The 16,693-nt window shown below is 34.5% G+C and overlaps 1 protein-coding gene across 1 annotated transcript; it reads right to left on the reverse strand.

Annotated features, from left to right (window-relative positions):
* Positions 1-219: 219 nt before the first annotated feature.
* On the reverse strand, positions 220-15,615 carry LOC100251450 (phenylacetaldehyde synthase). Its single transcript, XM_010654123.3, has 13 exons — positions 15,388-15,615; positions 15,189-15,309; positions 14,688-14,760; positions 14,322-14,552; positions 13,009-13,172; positions 10,101-10,241; positions 9,196-9,255; positions 7,492-7,656; positions 4,273-4,329; positions 3,794-3,858; positions 1,451-1,574; positions 627-764; positions 220-508 (listed from the first exon to the last, which is right to left on the reverse strand). Coding segments are annotated over exons 1-13 (1,482 nt in total). The 5' UTR covers positions 15,390-15,615; the 3' UTR covers positions 220-367.
* Positions 15,616-16,693: the final 1,078 nt, after the last annotated feature.

A 16,693-nucleotide genomic window follows, 5' to 3' on the forward strand; every position in this document is an offset into this window, starting at 1 on the left:
CGTTAGTTATAATTTAGGAGGATAGATATGTCAATTTGATGATTTAGAATAAATTTTAAGTTAATGTTATCAAACAACTTTAATACTTAAAGTAAAAATTAAGTAATAAATTTTAAGTTAACAACTTAAGTATAATTTAACTTAAAGTCAATTTAAGTTATTAATTAATATTTATTGAGTTTTAGCAAACACCTCTCTCAGACTAGGAATCAGATACTCTTTTTCCAACAAGGACCACTGAAATTTTATAATGTGAAGTTGAACAATCACCAGATAAAGCAAAAGAAAGAATAGTTTTTCATTGCCATGACTTCAAAATGGAAAATGCTTAAAAGATGAAATAAGTCAAAGGGGGACACTGCAAGATTTAACTCACTCCATTCATCCCAAACTCTGATAAAAGAACAGAGGCCTTCTCTTGAATAACCTTCCATGCTGCATTTACATGTCTCTCTTCTGTCAGGGGAGCACCTACTGCAAGTCTTAATGTGTATTTACCTGATAAGGCCTGCAGAAAACAAGATGGAAATCAGACCTTTTTAACCTGAAAAAGAGAAAAAGGAACATAGGGAAACATCAGCATATGAGCACATGATGAGCATCCTATGGAAGAAAAGTGAGCTTACAGTGTGAGAAATGTAGACTTTCCCAGTAGAGTTTACAGTATCTAATAGGTTATGGTTCAGTTTGTTGCTGAAATCTTCATTTCTATGGGGAGGCAGAAGGCGAAAGCAAACTAAGGCAAATTTCCGAGGGGCAACAATCTGCATACATGAAGTGTAGTGGGCAATCCATGAATATGATGAGTGAAGAACATCACCTACTTTTTCACATTAAGTGAGAACTTCACAAAGAAAAAACAGTGGAACCATATAGACTGTAAAGGATGATTCGATTGGATCCATTAGGGGAGATCATAATATTGATCTGTTTTTTATCTAGTCCAATCTAATAGTCCATCAATCAGTGAGACAGTATCTGACTAAGAAGATGTTACGTACCAGTATCCAAAAAGGGTCAACCAAAGAAATAATAAAACATTGAAGCACTGACTACCAATTACACAATATGTTTGTTTATGGTATCCTGTGATGTGTTTCTAAATCAGGTTGAACTTGAATCAAGTATTTGGGCACTTATAAAGGCCAGCTATGGTGGGTGGAGGTCAGGCACTTGACACTTTTCCACCCATATATTGTGCATTGTGATCAGTATCTTAGCCCAAGGAATTTAAAAGAGAAGTTTCCAGAACCCCAAGAACAGGCGGCAATTCTTTCTCTCAGCACTACTCGTTTGGTAGTAGCTTAATCTTGAGTCCCCAATTAGGCGGGGGCTCCTAGGATCATTTGTCCTTACAGTAGAGTTAAGATACCTGCCGATAGTTTATCAAGCAATACAACACTTATGACATATTATTGTTAATAAGGAAGTTCATAAAGAATATTATTACCTCAAATCTTGGATCTTGAGCAACAAGTTCTTCAAATTGCTTAGCCAACTTGATATGGTTTCTTATGTAACGCTGAAGGTTTTCCACACCGTATAAGCGTAATACCATCCACAGTTTTAATGACCTGAGAAACAGCTATGGTTAGGCAAGGCAATAAAAAAAATTTAGGGTTGAATCTAATGCCTACAAGTTATTGTGCGGTGACAACTAATAAAGGAAAAGCTACATGAACATTTATGAGCACTCTAGAATAGTTAAAGAAACATAAATGGTTAATACTTTTTCAACAAGAGAGGAATTCTAAGAGGAATGGGTTTTAGGGCACACTTTTATCCCATTTACTCTTTTATAGGCCAGCAGAAAATATATTAACAAAACCTAGCAAAATAGTGCACCAAGCATATGGGATATATACAAACGATACAGAGGCTACAAAAAATGAACAAGAAGAAAGAAGAGGACAACAAAAAATAAAAGCCCTACTTTACCTCGCCCCCAATCAATCTACAAAATCTGCCATTGACATGGAATTCCCATCTCTATACCTCCAAACCCAAAACAAAGATTACAAAGAAACAAGGATTTTAATCTTCCCAAAGATTTCAGACGATCCTTGATTTCTCTCCTCCTATAATGCTCAAAATATATACAAAGAGATGACCCTCCAAACCTTCTTCTGTTTTTGCCCTCAAAAGATCCATGTCAACCTAAGAGATTTCTCTTATCAATGAAGACATCATTTATGCTATCCCAAACATAGAGAACACAAACCAAGTGCCATAAAAAACCTTGCTTTAACACAATGCAAGAGTATGTAATCAATTGGTTTTTCATTTTCTTTGCAAAGAAAGAATCTGTTCACCAAAAATCTTCTTCTTCTTTGCAGCCGATCTAAAATCAAGACCTTTCCCAAAGAGCTTCCCAAGCAAGCCACCCCCACCCCCACTTTTGTTGGGACCCACAAATTCCAGACCATACTGAATCATAAAAAATCATAGAAAGGTCTAACTAAAACTTTATCCTTCCTCATGTACATCCACTCCATCCTATCCTCCATGTCCCTTTCCACCATCTTTCCATTTTCTAATCATTCAGATGCCTTGAAAAGCAAGGGTTTCAGTTGCCTCCATCACCTAGCTATTCTCGGACATCTGCTACCCATTCATCATTTTGTCAAAGCTATGATGTAGAATGGAGGAAAAGAAACACTCAAAGGAGAATTACCATACCATCTATCTTTGTAAAACTTCACCCTCCTACCATTTCCCCGAAGAAAAGGAAGTTATATTGTTGATGCCGTCCTAGCCTCTCTTGATGCCTTTCACAACCCTACCCACAACTACTGCTACCCTTCTAAGAACACCAAACCCCCTCTTTCTCCAAACTTCCCAACAATAATCTATATCCAAAGGGGCTCATTCTCTGAAGCAGATCTCCAACTCCACATGCCAAGTAAAGCCTTGTTGAGTATACAAAGATCTCTAATACCAAGCCCTCCATTTCATTTGCCCTTGCATGTAATCAACCATTCACCAAGGATGGTGTTTTTTTCTCTAAAGCTCCCCCTCCCCACAAAAATCTCTTTGGATCTTGTTAATCCTCAAACACACCTTCCTAGGAATGACGAAAAGTGCAATTTACCCAATTTACTATGAGTCTGTTTTTTGTTATACTGGGGAGGGGCATGGGCATGTTTTAGGCTAATGGAAAATTTCTAATCCTCTTCTTGTATTGTTTCTCAGTGAACAGAACAAGGGCTTCATCAGTGACTAAATTGTATTAAGATGTAAATAACAATGGAGAAACATGGTTTGATCAAGAAGCATGGTTAGATATAACTGTCCCGGACCAAAGAAAAGTGGGAAAAACAGGTTTACAATATTATATATGCACAACCAAACAAAAGAACATAATTGCTAAAAATTTCTTCATGAAAAAACACAAAAGTTTGTCACATCAAGTGTACATAGCATAAGAGGCATTAAAATGTGCCAAAGGTGCATTTTGGGTAGGCTTTGGGGAGACATACACCTCTGGGCACCTTTGCTAAAATGTTTTAAGACTCGGGATGATTTAAAACAGTCTCATCCCAAGGCCAGCCATGAAACCTTCAAAGACTTTGATTCATGCAAAATGGACTTATTTTACCCTTGCTCAACCTCTTTTGTACTTCATTCTTTCTTTTTCCTTTTCAGAGAACCTTTCTCCAACTATCAAATATACTTGAAAAAGAGAGTTGTTCTACCTATTTTGATTCTTTACACCTTATAAACTACCAAGGTAAGCTTAACCTTCTTGGGCAAATCATAGATGTCATTATGGCACAATGTTTAGAAGGATCACCTGAATCTGCGTCCAAGAGGGACTTGCCAATCTTTGTAATCCACAACCATGTTTGCATCAGAGGCCTGACATATCAATCATGTCATCAAAAAAGTTAGATACAAAAATAAATTATGTAATGATAATAACTCAAATCATAATCAACATGTCACTTCAAACATGGTACCTATGCAATCGGGAAGTTCTTTAATGGTTTAAGGTTAAAAACTTAATATGGATTGTCACAACCAAAATCAGAGACCTAAAATATTCATTAGAAACTAGGCAGGTTGGGGACTGCTTAAAAGCTGCTCACCAAGGTCCTTAGCTATGTAGAAAACCTTGACACGTTAAGCATGGAAAATTCAAGGTTTTGAAGCAAAAATGTAAGACATCTAATATCCATGTCAAACACCAACACCACGTTTTTGTCCTTGTTTTAGAGCTTTCACCGAAGTTAATGCAAAGGAAAATATCAAGAAAAGAGGAAAGAATCATACTTTGTTTTTCAGAAACACTGGATTAGTTGACAGGGCCTGAACCAAAGCATTTCTATCCTGTTGACACAAAAAGAAGACAAGAATATAATGTTTCTACATTAAGGAACTGAACTTAGTCATATATAAAATGAGTTTACTTGAAGGAAAAACAACATGTGCCGCATGGTTCTCACTCTATTCAAGTTAACAGAAAAGTCAAGCTAGTTTCTTGACATTCACATTCCATGAAATCAGAAAACATATATTGCTATACAATAAAATTATAGAAATAAATGAGATAAAACCAACTGAATATTACAGAATTTGTTAAAACTATCATTTCCAGTGACATACATAGTCAAAGTAACACTACCAAATCATACAAAGCAAAAGAACATCTTAGCGATCAGAAACAGCATTCACTGACATTTTCAAAGAGTTCCTGCCACACAATCGAATAAGAGAGATCAAATATCACAAACCTAAACAAGGACATTGATAGAGGGGAAAAAATCTTACTCATTTGTTGCATCTAATTAAGACCCACATCAAATGGAGTGAATGTCATGTTAAACATCTTCCTAGATTTGAGTCCTACATAATGTGTTTGTGAGGTTGGTTTCACTTACCAAGAAATGCCTGTTTCAGGCAGCTGGCATTCATAATAAATCATCACGACCTGAGCCATGCAAATGCCTATGCTAAATGCAGCAGGAATCCCAATGGATGATCTCCATTTCCTCATGTTGGTTCTTTAATTGTGAAGAAACAAGTTCCCGTCCACATTTGTAAATTCCAAACTTCCTTGTAGCATAAACACTAAATTGTTGGGAAGAATAATTCTAATCATCTTTAGAATGATGGAAGCAAGATTAGGGTTGGAAAGAACTCTAATCATCAATGAGTCCAATAACCAATTGGAGCAAGGATGAAAACTTCAGCAGCAAACAAATCATTAATAATATATATTATGTATTAGAAATGAAAAAAGGATGAGCTACCTTCCACCCACAAACACAAAGGAAAAATATCACCGAAAAATGAAGAACACACAAAAATTAAGCCCAAAGCCACATAGAACTTATCGATGGATTGTGATAGAAAATAAAACTCAAGAGGCATAAAATCCCTAACAGATGCATTAATGATGAGGCCCTTGATTAATCTACTACCCAAGTGGCTGATAAGAGATCAAATTGAAATAGAAATCTATATCCCTTGAAAGATCCTTAGTTTTGTGAATTACTTCCATCCAATTTCCAAGGCCTTGTCTTCCCTAGAGATGCCTCAGAGAGAACAATGGTCAAATCTTCAACTGAGAAATTATCAATGCCCAAATACCTTGTCTTAGTCAAGCATTTGATAGACCTCCAGTGCGTTTCACATACGCTAGGGGAGCCAATAGGGAATAGGGGATGGTGACATATAAAACAAAATAAAAAAAAAAAAAATCAGTGAACAACATTTATCTTTCTTTGATTGTAATTTTGTTGCTCTGTTAGTTGTGCTGAGCTGGATTCGGTTAGAGTGCAGTGGGGCTGAGTTAGTAAGGAATGAGAATAAAAAGAAAAATAAGAAAAATAAAGAAGGAAAGGAAAAAAAAGTCAATGAGTTGGACTCGTGGGGGGAGTTTGCAGACCTCTCGAATGTCTGCTACCCAATTTTTGTAATTTTTTCTTTTGATCAATGCAATTTCTTGATTGCTAATAGAATTCTGTTGAGTGTGTGGTGAGAATCCTAACAGCATTCCAATACAGTTAAGATCACAGCCTTAATGGCTAAGCCAAAAAAACCAGATGGTCTAAAGAAAACTGTGATCACTGCCATGGAAATCACTGAAAAAGCCACTATTGCCCTAGGTTTTTCAGCAAACAAACACTGGAATGAAACTTGAGACACCAATGGGAAAGGAATTCAACTCTTCCCTGGTGTCAATCATCCTTGTGTTAAAACAACACACCTATCTCCAGTCTATCATAAGAATAGTCATAGATTTGAAAATGATGCCCAAAAAGAAGTAAGGTAGAGGACAGCATCCCATAAAGACAACAGAGAACTTCATGTATCATAAACAATACTGACCTTTCTCTCCAACCAAATCTTTATATCTGAAAATTTATAGGGGAACCAAGAGATGCTAACCAGATTAAATAAGCTATGCTATAGTCCCATAGAAAGAAGATAGTAAAGGAAAATATAATTAATTCTCTTGCCATTGCGTTAGCAAAGGATGAAAGCTCAGAGTTAAGGGCTTTAGAAGGTCTCCTCATTATGAGTCACCAGCCAAACAAGAGCGCGGACTTTATGTGGAGCTCTAGAGTTCCAAATAAAATTGGCAGGATGGAGAATAAGGTGAGAATCTCTTTTACGAGACAAAAGAAGACCGTGAGGAGAACACAAATAAAATGATGCAAAGAAGGCTTGAGAGAGGTAAAGTAATGATTTTCTAGTCTGTCAAATTGTGGCTGATATCAGATTCACTAGAAGGGGATGACTGAGAGTGGTCTAGAACAAGAGAAACAGAAGTTCAAGTTCTCCGAAAAAGCTAGAGGTTGGGGTACATCTCCCCACCAGCTATCCTCCCAGAAGACTAGGCTGCTATCTAATCATAGATTTAGCCTGACACTGATTGAAATTGATGATTGTTTACAAGATCATGCTATTAAAATATATTGAAACACTGACACCCCGGCAATATCAAAGAAAACACTCTCAATCAAGATATCATGTTCCTTCAACAAAGTCAAACCATACTGCACTACATTAATTAGGGAAGAATTAAACAGGATCTAACCAATATCCCAATTACAATAGAATCAAATGTTTGAAACGTTTGGACTACTTCAACTCAAAGAAAACAAGAAATATCAGAATGCTTAAGTTATTCAGGGGTTTTAGACATCATAAGTCAATTGTAAATGAGTTTGCACAATTCCTCTTCGCATAGAATTTGGAGGCACGAATTTAGATTTTAGAAATCAGAAATAAACTAAACAGAGTTGCTACAAAAAGTCAAAGAGTAAATGACGAGGACTCATTTCAAATGCAATTCAAAACATCACAAAGTGATTCATTTCCACAGGATGTAAGCACATACGGTTAAACAGAAAAAAAATGAACTGGTATATAAGCAAAAGCAATCACATATATAGATGGCATAATGAAAACGTAAGACCAACAAAGCCTGCATTTAATATTGTAAAAGAAAACATGTAAACATGCATCAACGTAATGACAGACCTTAACCCAGAGCACTGAACAATCGAAGTTTGTTAGGAACCATTTATGCGCATTCATGTTAAATGAGTCAGCTTCCTCAACACCATCAATGTAATGGCGATACTCAGGGCATACACAAGCACTTCCAGCATATGCAGCATCCACATGAAACCATATTCCATTACTCTGTCAAGAGGTTATGCATAATAATACCTATTAGATAATCTAATTTTTCAATATGCAAAGCAAAGGTACACATCATAAAGATGATCTTTTGAACAGTGTAAGGAATTCATGATATAAGGAACCATAGTTTTGATGACATTGAACTAAAACTTCAAACTATCACTAAGGTGATGGCTTAAAGATCATATCTTGATCAGATCTTGGGAAGAGCCAATATTAACTAGTTTCAAAGAACTAGCTTTCTTGCGGTATACTTGAAGCATAAGCTTGCTTGCATCTACAAAATTGCTGAATGTTTATTTATCATGAGAATGCATTTGGAATTATACTTTATTTTGACCTTTGGGATTTTACTAATTCCATATCACTAAACTGGGTCTAGCACAAAGACTAATAGACGGAAAATGTTTCATGCATGGGGTAAAATTGTGGGTTATCTGGCTTAAAAAATGCAAAAAAATTTTAGGATAGAAGGAAAATGGTGGAAGATGCTGGGGAGAGTTTGTCGTACCTCCAAACTTTCAGATATTTGTCACCAAGGAGCTGCTGGGAGTACCTTTTTGCATTCTTGATTTAGATGGAAGATCAATTTATTATCCATAACTCATTGTTTCGTTGTACTTTTTGTCAGAAGAATCTCTCATCCCTCTTTGCATATACTGTGTGTGTGACTAACACTTTCCTTCTTTTTTTTCTTTAATGCAAAAGTGATAAAGGAAAAGAACAGAGGATTAGAAGTAATGGAACTCTTTCAGTTATTCCCCTTAACAAGGCCCTTATGGGGAAATGAGAGAAGAAATCTCTGTGGAGCACAAGAGCTTGGGGCATTGTACTATCGCAACTAATTACAAATCTGATTATGGTTGAGATAGCAAGAAGTTCCTTACACGATGAAGACAGGGTCCTTGATATGGTATTATTGCAGTGGCTTCAGATTTTAAGGGTCCAACCATATACTAGTTGCTAATGGCTAAGAACTGATCAGTGGTGCAATTATTTCCAGTTGTTTATTATGATATCAGTTCCTTTCTTGTTAAGAGATTATTCTTCCCTTTATCCCCATAAAATTTAGTTTTTGTCTCCCAGATGACTATTTTAGGCAGACATTTTACAGTTAGATGTGTCCCCTTATGCTTCCTCATGGAAGCTTTTGTTGGAGAGGAAGAGCCGGAATATGCCTTTGAGAATCTTTAGAGATGTAGAAAGCATGGGGAATACCAAGTGTTGTGTTTCTAACTAACTAGGTCTCTTCTTCACCAGTCTTCAAGGTGTTTATAGTAGAATGATGGTATTACTGACACCTAGTGATTATTCATTTTGGCCCTTGGTTGGGTTGCTTTGCTGTTTCTAAAGCCAGCAACTCACCTTTGAATTTCCTTTTTCCATTTTTTTTTTTTAAATTGTATCTTATAAAAATAAAGCATAGAACAACTCTGATCATCAGAAGCAACTACAAAACATCACTGATACAGCAATCTTGTACTAGCTAAAGAAGCTTTTCTAGTTGCATGTCCTTAAAAATTCATTTAAATATGTTACCTTAGTGACCTTTCCCAGTTCAAGCAAAGGATCCACAGCTGTTGATGAAGTAGTACCAACCTAGAATGAAATACACAAGGCTTCTTTAGAAGGATTCACATGCATTATTTACTTAGTAATATAGCATCCTACACCTGTCCGTAATAGGATAAATGTACTAACACAATGAACATGTAATCATTTAATGGAGGTTTAATGAATTGTTTCTGTAATTAAATATTATAGCCAGATTGAAGTATGCATTGAAGTTGAGGGATATGATAAACTAAACATTAGAACACATGAGTATGCATGCACAAATGTACTTGAAACTTATAATACGCCAAAGAAAGGAATGAATTAGTTAACCTAAGCAAAGGAAAGATAAAAATAAAGTATTAAAAAATAATTAAAAAACTTAATCCACCTTGCTTATTATGAGGTTAAATTTCAATGTCAATACAAACTTCAGGCCATCATGCAAGCACAATTTTTCTTGAATGTTTGAAAACCTTGTCTAAGTCAAGGATCAAGAGTATGTTAGTGTAGTCCAATTTATGTTCTCACCAACATCATAACTACATGGTTGAAGGAGGTAAAACGGTTCACACATACTATTTGTGCCCTTACCTTCCTTCAACAATTCTTTGTTTGGTATCCCTTCTTGTTTGTTTTGGGCTTCCACAATACCAATATACTTTCTAGAACATCTCTCATCCACCCATTAAAGAACTCACTAGGAAACTTCATTGTAATAATAAAACCAATAAAAAAATAAAGTGCCATGAAAAGAAAGATCATAGCATATTCCTACAATTTGATACCATAAAATCTAGTCAAATGGACCATGAAAGGAAAGAAAGAAAGAAAATGGATTAGAAAACACAGATGGAAAGCAAACTAATATATGAAGTTTTGTTCCTTACATTAGCACATAAGAAAAAGGGTATTAGACCATTGGTGATGTCATGTGAAACTGCTTCACTAAGTAAATCAGGAGAAAGAGCATATCCAGTAGAAGAGTCGGCTTTCAGCAGCTTACAGTTCTCTGGATGAATTCCTCCTATCTGCCATGAAAAAATAAACATCAGATAATGGTAAACTCTAATACATAAGGACATAAATACAGGCATCTGTTCCTGAAAAAGAAACCACCAAATAATTGAAATGCAATGAACAAGCACATAGAGGCATCAAGTGTAGGATGACTATAACTCCAGTCTTGTTAATGATTACCTTGAGGTGGGTGATGTAGGACAACCCTAGGATGGTTGCTTACACTCAAGGGTAGGTGGGCTAGGGTTTTATTTTTAGGGTGTAAGGAGAGGAACAAGGAATAAACTTTATGGTAGAGAAAATTATAAGATAAGAAATAGAGAGAAAGAAGAAACAATGAAGAAAAGATGGAAAACCTTAGAGTCTCACTAAGGCCTTCTAGGAGTCTCACCTAGAAGAAAATCAATGGAGTCTCACCATTGAGGGTTGCAATCTTGCAATGAAAGAAAGTATAATATTATTCATCAAAATTCATTCCTTTGATTTACATTGATTAGCCTATTTATAGGCTTCTCTAAGAAATCCAAAGTCTACTAGGATTCTAATAACCTATTCTACTAGGACTCTAATAACCTATTCTACTAGGACTCTAATAACCTATCATGACTCAAATTCTAATTATATTAATCCTACTTAAAGTTTGCTTAGGTCTTCCCTTTCTTCCTTGAATAAACTTTAAAAGGCTTTCCCCCATCAGTGGGTCTCTGGATTTATGCCCTAAATCCCATAATGATAAGCTTAATCTAACCACAGACAACAAGGGATCTAGTAACTTAGAGGGGGGAGAGAGGTAAAGGAAAAGAAGGCGCCCCTAAATTTTTCCCCACTTTTTGCTGCATTCCCTCCATACTGTGGGATAGCTTATAAGTAGGGAAGATTGTCTTGACATGGGCCATGAAAATGGAACCTTCCTGCATATCGAAAATTATTTTCCTTAGGTCAGTATAGATTTTCTGTTGTTTGGTTATTAATAGTTTCTCATAAAGCACAATATGTGTGAGAAAAAACAGAAGTTCAAGGCCATCACGCCCAGATATCACTGAAGTAAGGGAGGGTAAGAGTGCTCCCGAGATTTCTCAAGCATTAGAGCCCCAGCCTTTAATTAAATAATTGTCCTCTTTGTTGATGAACAACAACACCCATACACTCAACTAAAATCTCCCCAGTTGAATGGATGATCCTGCAAGATGATGACCTTTGCATTATGGAATTTCTATTTGTATTTTTAATTGAAAGTAAATCAACACTTTCAGAAGGATAAGTTATAAGTTAGAATAACAGATCCTTTTTTTTCTTCTTTTGATAATTTTCCTTGTACTCCTTTTCATTTTTGCTAATAAATTCTAGGCTTTCAGTTCCAGAAAAATGAAAAAAGGATGACAATTAACTAAAGAATAAATCAAAGTAATGACTTCAAATAATGAGAATGATAATAACAGATGGAACATTGTTTTGACACACAAAATATATTAACTAATTACATATTGTATAATATTAATTTATATTAGAAATTGTCTGAAATTCATATTTGGTAGATATTTCTTTTAGTAAAAGAATATTTATATAGGATATTTAATATATTGCTAATTCTTTGTGGAAATAGGTTTTCTTATAAAATAAGGAAAGTTTGGAATATCTTTATAAATATTCTAAGTCATGAAGGGAAAAAGTCATGAAATGAAGATGTGCATAGAAAGCTTGTACCAAGTAGGTAAGGATGTCAGGAAGAGTGGGAGACACCCAATAGTGAGGGCTCACACTTTAAGGTACAAATACAAGTAAGAGCAGTGAACCATGAGATATTTTAGGGCTCAATAGTCATTTTTGTTTTTGGTCTTTTTGGCCTTTCCATGTTGTGTACTCCCCCGTGTGCACTTTGATTGTGGCCCATTTTCTAGGCTCTACCAATCTATTCTTTTTTCTTGTTTGCCTATTAAGAAAAATTAGTTATAAAATTTTTTTGTTCTATGTAATATTCTCTATAGTGTAGTGGAATGATTATTTTTTTATATCTAGATGTAAGCATGATTGTTAAATTACATTCAAACCTCATGTACCTTTGTCTGGATGATTTATTTTTATTTTTTGTTTTGCATTAATTTGTGGTATTGAAGCTTCCATTGGCATAACTAGTGGTATCAAAGCTTTCAATAACACAACAATTTAATTGTATCAACCATCTTGAGCAATTTATTCAATGAGCTGGATTTCACCAAACAAATTCCAAGTAGGTAAGGATGTCAAGAAGAGGGGGAGACACCCAATTGTAAGGGCCCACACTTCAAGGTATAGATACAAGCAGGAGTTGTGAAACATGAGATATTTTAGAGCCCAAGAGTTTTTTTTTTTGTTTTTTTTGTCATTTTAGGCTTTCCATGTCGTATACACCTTCTGTACTTGGATTGTGCCCCCTTTAGTAGGCTCTGTCAGTTTATTCCTTGTTCTTGTTTGCCTATTAAAAAAAAAACAGTTATATCTGTTTTTTTTTTTTTTTTATCCTCTTAATGTTGCCTATAGTATAGTGGAATGATTATCTTTCATATCTAGATATAAGCATGACTGTTAAATTACATTAAAACCTCATGTACCTTTATGTGGATGACAAGTGACAAAAATTTAGTTGTACCAACCATCCTAAGCAATTTATTCAATGATTTGGATTTTATCAAACAAATTCATTATCATTTAAATGTGTTAAAGCATTACTTAAGGACAAACAAACTACAGACCATAAAAATAAAGGACAAATAAAGTATGGGTGAACAAATCTGAAGAGACCTGGCAGGCTTTCTGTAAAGCAGAATGTGTTTGATCAGATCCATAAACCACAAGCTTCTCAAGGGCAGTTTTTCCAACAGTCCTTAAAACCCTATCACGAGCAGCCAGTAATACAACCAGAACGGCTTCACTTGCAGTGCCCTGTATCACTCCACCACCATTTCCTGCATCAGGATTTTCAACAGGAAAACCGCATTACTTGATTGATAACTGCTATTAAAAGTATGTACCAAGCTTCTCTAGAAAACAAAAAATGCTTGTGCTGTGCACACACACATTTAAGTATATCCATATACTTCAGTGAATTACTTCCACTCCAAAACAAATCAATTTTTATATACCAAAGCAAACAAGTTTTGATAAAATTCTTTTCTAAGTTGAAATAAACCCTTGCATGTCTATGGTTGATGCTATGATCTTAGACATCAAAAAACTTGCTTGCATTAGTTTAAAAGTCTGAACCAGATTTATATTCAAGGTGGGTGTCAGTATCAGCAGGAAACATGTTCCATCTTCACCCTAGCAATTGATCCATTGATATAACGGTCAATGGGTTTTTGTAGCCATGGGCATATGAACTTGCACATCCTGAAAAAAATCAGGACTCTATTGGTTCTGGGCTGTGATACTGCTGGCATGCATTCTCCATGATACCTATAAGGTTTCTGCGTCAAGCAGATATCCATGATTCTTGGGTTGGAATCCACAACTAAGTGTGCCTAAACCCCAGGATTCAAAGTGATGAGTCATGGCTCCACCCATGTCTTTCCCCTCAAGTCATTCTGCTCCCTCTGCAACCCATGATACCACAACATCCATGTTGCTGATCTCTCTACCTAAGATACTATCTTGACCAATATTTACCCAAGGATTATTTTTCATATGCAAAGGGACCTCTGTTGGGGTCTCTGTCAACCTCAGGCAAAGGTAAATTTACCCACTTAACTAAATGATATTCAAGCACATCCTTATACCCTTTCAACATGACACCACCTTCTTGACCACACCCATATGCAACCACATTTAATATTCAGAATTAATTAACATGGGAAAAGTAAAGGTTTCATGCTGCCTGTCTAGAGTAACATGTAAGCTAAGTTTTGTTCATAACATTAAAAAATAAAACTAAAAAAATAAAAAGCAGAACCTCATTTAGTTATTGTTCTTTTTAAGAATTAAAGAAGAACTTCATCAAGGATGCTGGCTCTCTTTTGGAATTGAAAAATATATAGATTTTTGTATTTGAAAGAAAGGAAGAGCTTTTGCCACATTTCATTGTTAAATTATTGCAAATATGCTGTTCCAACCCTTACCTGCAGAAAGGAAATCATCTGGTAGATTAAGCAATTTTGCAAGCCAATCCAGCACAATCATCTCAAGTTCCGTCGCCGCAGGAGAAGTAATCCAGCTAAAACCCACAATGTTGAGACCAGCACTAAGCATTTCTCCTAGGAATCCAGCTGTACTGCTATTAGAAGGATAATATGCAAAGAAGTTTGGGCTTTGCCAGTGCGTTACCCCAGGTAATATCTTTGCTTGGAGGTCTGCAATATAACAAAAAATGTTTTCTATTCAGAACATGTTTTCTTTCAAAGAAAAACAGTTGAGACAAAGTAAAATTCCAAAAGGTTGAAGAACCGCATCATGAAAAACAAACAAGAGCCATTGATAAAATTCACCATCAAAGACTTGTTGCAATGATTCGGGTTGATTAGGTGCGGAATCTGGCAGAAGTTCACGAAGATAACCAGGCTGCATAGAAAAACCATAAAGAAATAACTAATGATTAAAAATGTATTACTGGCATAAATCTGAGACTTAAAAAAACCACATGAATGAGCTAAAATCTCAAATAAAAAATTGGGTTCATATATACAAAACCCAAACGCAAGAAACTCAGAAATCCAATTTTCCTAATGAGTAATGCTAGGTCATTTTCTGACCAGATTTCTTGAAAGCACAGTGCATCAATGCCCTTGATTTTTCCAAATGTGTATTGCTCCAATGGCACTATGTCTATTGGAGAATTACATCAAACAGCTTATCATCATTACTTCAAGAAAACCCTTTAACAATTAATCCTCTATGTGAAAATCAATGAACACATATACAAGTATTCTGCACTACACAGTAATCCATCCATGAATTAAGATAAGAATATTTGAAGAAAGAACTATAACCTCAACTTGGCTGAGAACTGGAAAATTCTCAATACTTTTGTAGTAATCAGCAATGAAATCCACCATCTTATGACCATTCTCTCTCAGCTGTTCAGCATCCATGGGCCTCAGTCCACTCTCCCTACAAATTGAGAAAAAAAAAAATATATCATTTACAAACCATGAGACTGAACCCACATACAGAAAGATACTTGGTTACATTTTGGTGGGTAATCTTGGAAATGCCACCACCAGAGAACTTGAGAACAGATACAAAAGAACAAGAGGGTCTCTCCCTCTTCAATTTATAAGAAGATGCTCCAGTCTGAATTGGCAAATATTATTCTCTGAAGCAGACAAAAATCTGCCCACAAAATAAATATCTATAATTGAATTCTTGTGGGTCTCACAAATATTTATGCTTCAACGGTTTTTCCCCTGGATGTTGTGATTTTTTCATAGATTTTAGTAAAAAAATTTCAATAATTAATTTGATTTGTAAAAATAAATAAATAAAAATTCATAAATAATTAAGAATTTATTATTTTAATAGTTAATTTTTTAATTAATTTTTAATAATAAATAATTTTTTTTATTTTTTTTAATGTTTTTCTTTGTTTGAGATTTGCAATGGTAAAATAGGGGCAGAGATTAAACAAATAACAAATTCTTATTTTTTGCTTGAACTATTAAAGTGAAACTTATAACTTTTTTAAAATAATATTAATATTATAAAAATTTTATTAAATATGAAAGAATTTTTTATGTAAACTTACGTTTTTGTTTTAGATGTTGTGATTTTTAGCTAAATTTTAGTAAATAATTTATAGAATTTTATAATACCGATGATAAATTTGATTTGTAAAAATAAATAAAATGACAAATTATCAAAAAAATTGAGATTTCTTTGCTTTCTTGATTAATTTTTTAAAAATCATTTACATATATATATATATATATATATATATATATATATATATATATATATATATATTAGATTGAGAAACTAAGAGTCACTATCATTTCCTTTTCATTTATTATGGGGGTTGGGGCAAAAGTTTGAAAAACTGTTGAGGAAGTTCAATTGAAAGTAATTAGAAGTACAATACACTATCGTGTCCAAATTTGAAGCTTTTGTTTTATGAATTGACATATGATGGAAACTCTTATTATCAATTATTAATTAGAGAGATATTTTCACTTTTTATTTTATTTTATTTATTTAGAAAGTTAGCACCACTAAAAGTTAAGAATAAGTAATAACCCAAGTGTCCATAACAATGCCCACATTTTTTTTAGTCATTAAACTTGATTTTAGCCAAAAAAAAAAAAAAAATTAAAGTACCAAATCAAATACTTATCGGGTTTAGGTTAAAATATAAGAAATCGCTATCCTTGAAATAATGTAATTTTTTTAAATCATGTCTTAGTGTGTAATAGGACAATGGACATTTTGCCTCAATGATTCAATAGCCAATTTTACTTATAAAGGTCCTTGACTATGCAAGGATGATGACTATTTTAAC

This window comes from Vitis vinifera, chromosome 7 (genome assembly GCF_030704535.1).
Source record: "Vitis vinifera cultivar Pinot Noir 40024 chromosome 7, ASM3070453v1".
NCBI classification, from domain to species: Eukaryota; Viridiplantae; Streptophyta; class Magnoliopsida; order Vitales; family Vitaceae; genus Vitis; species Vitis vinifera.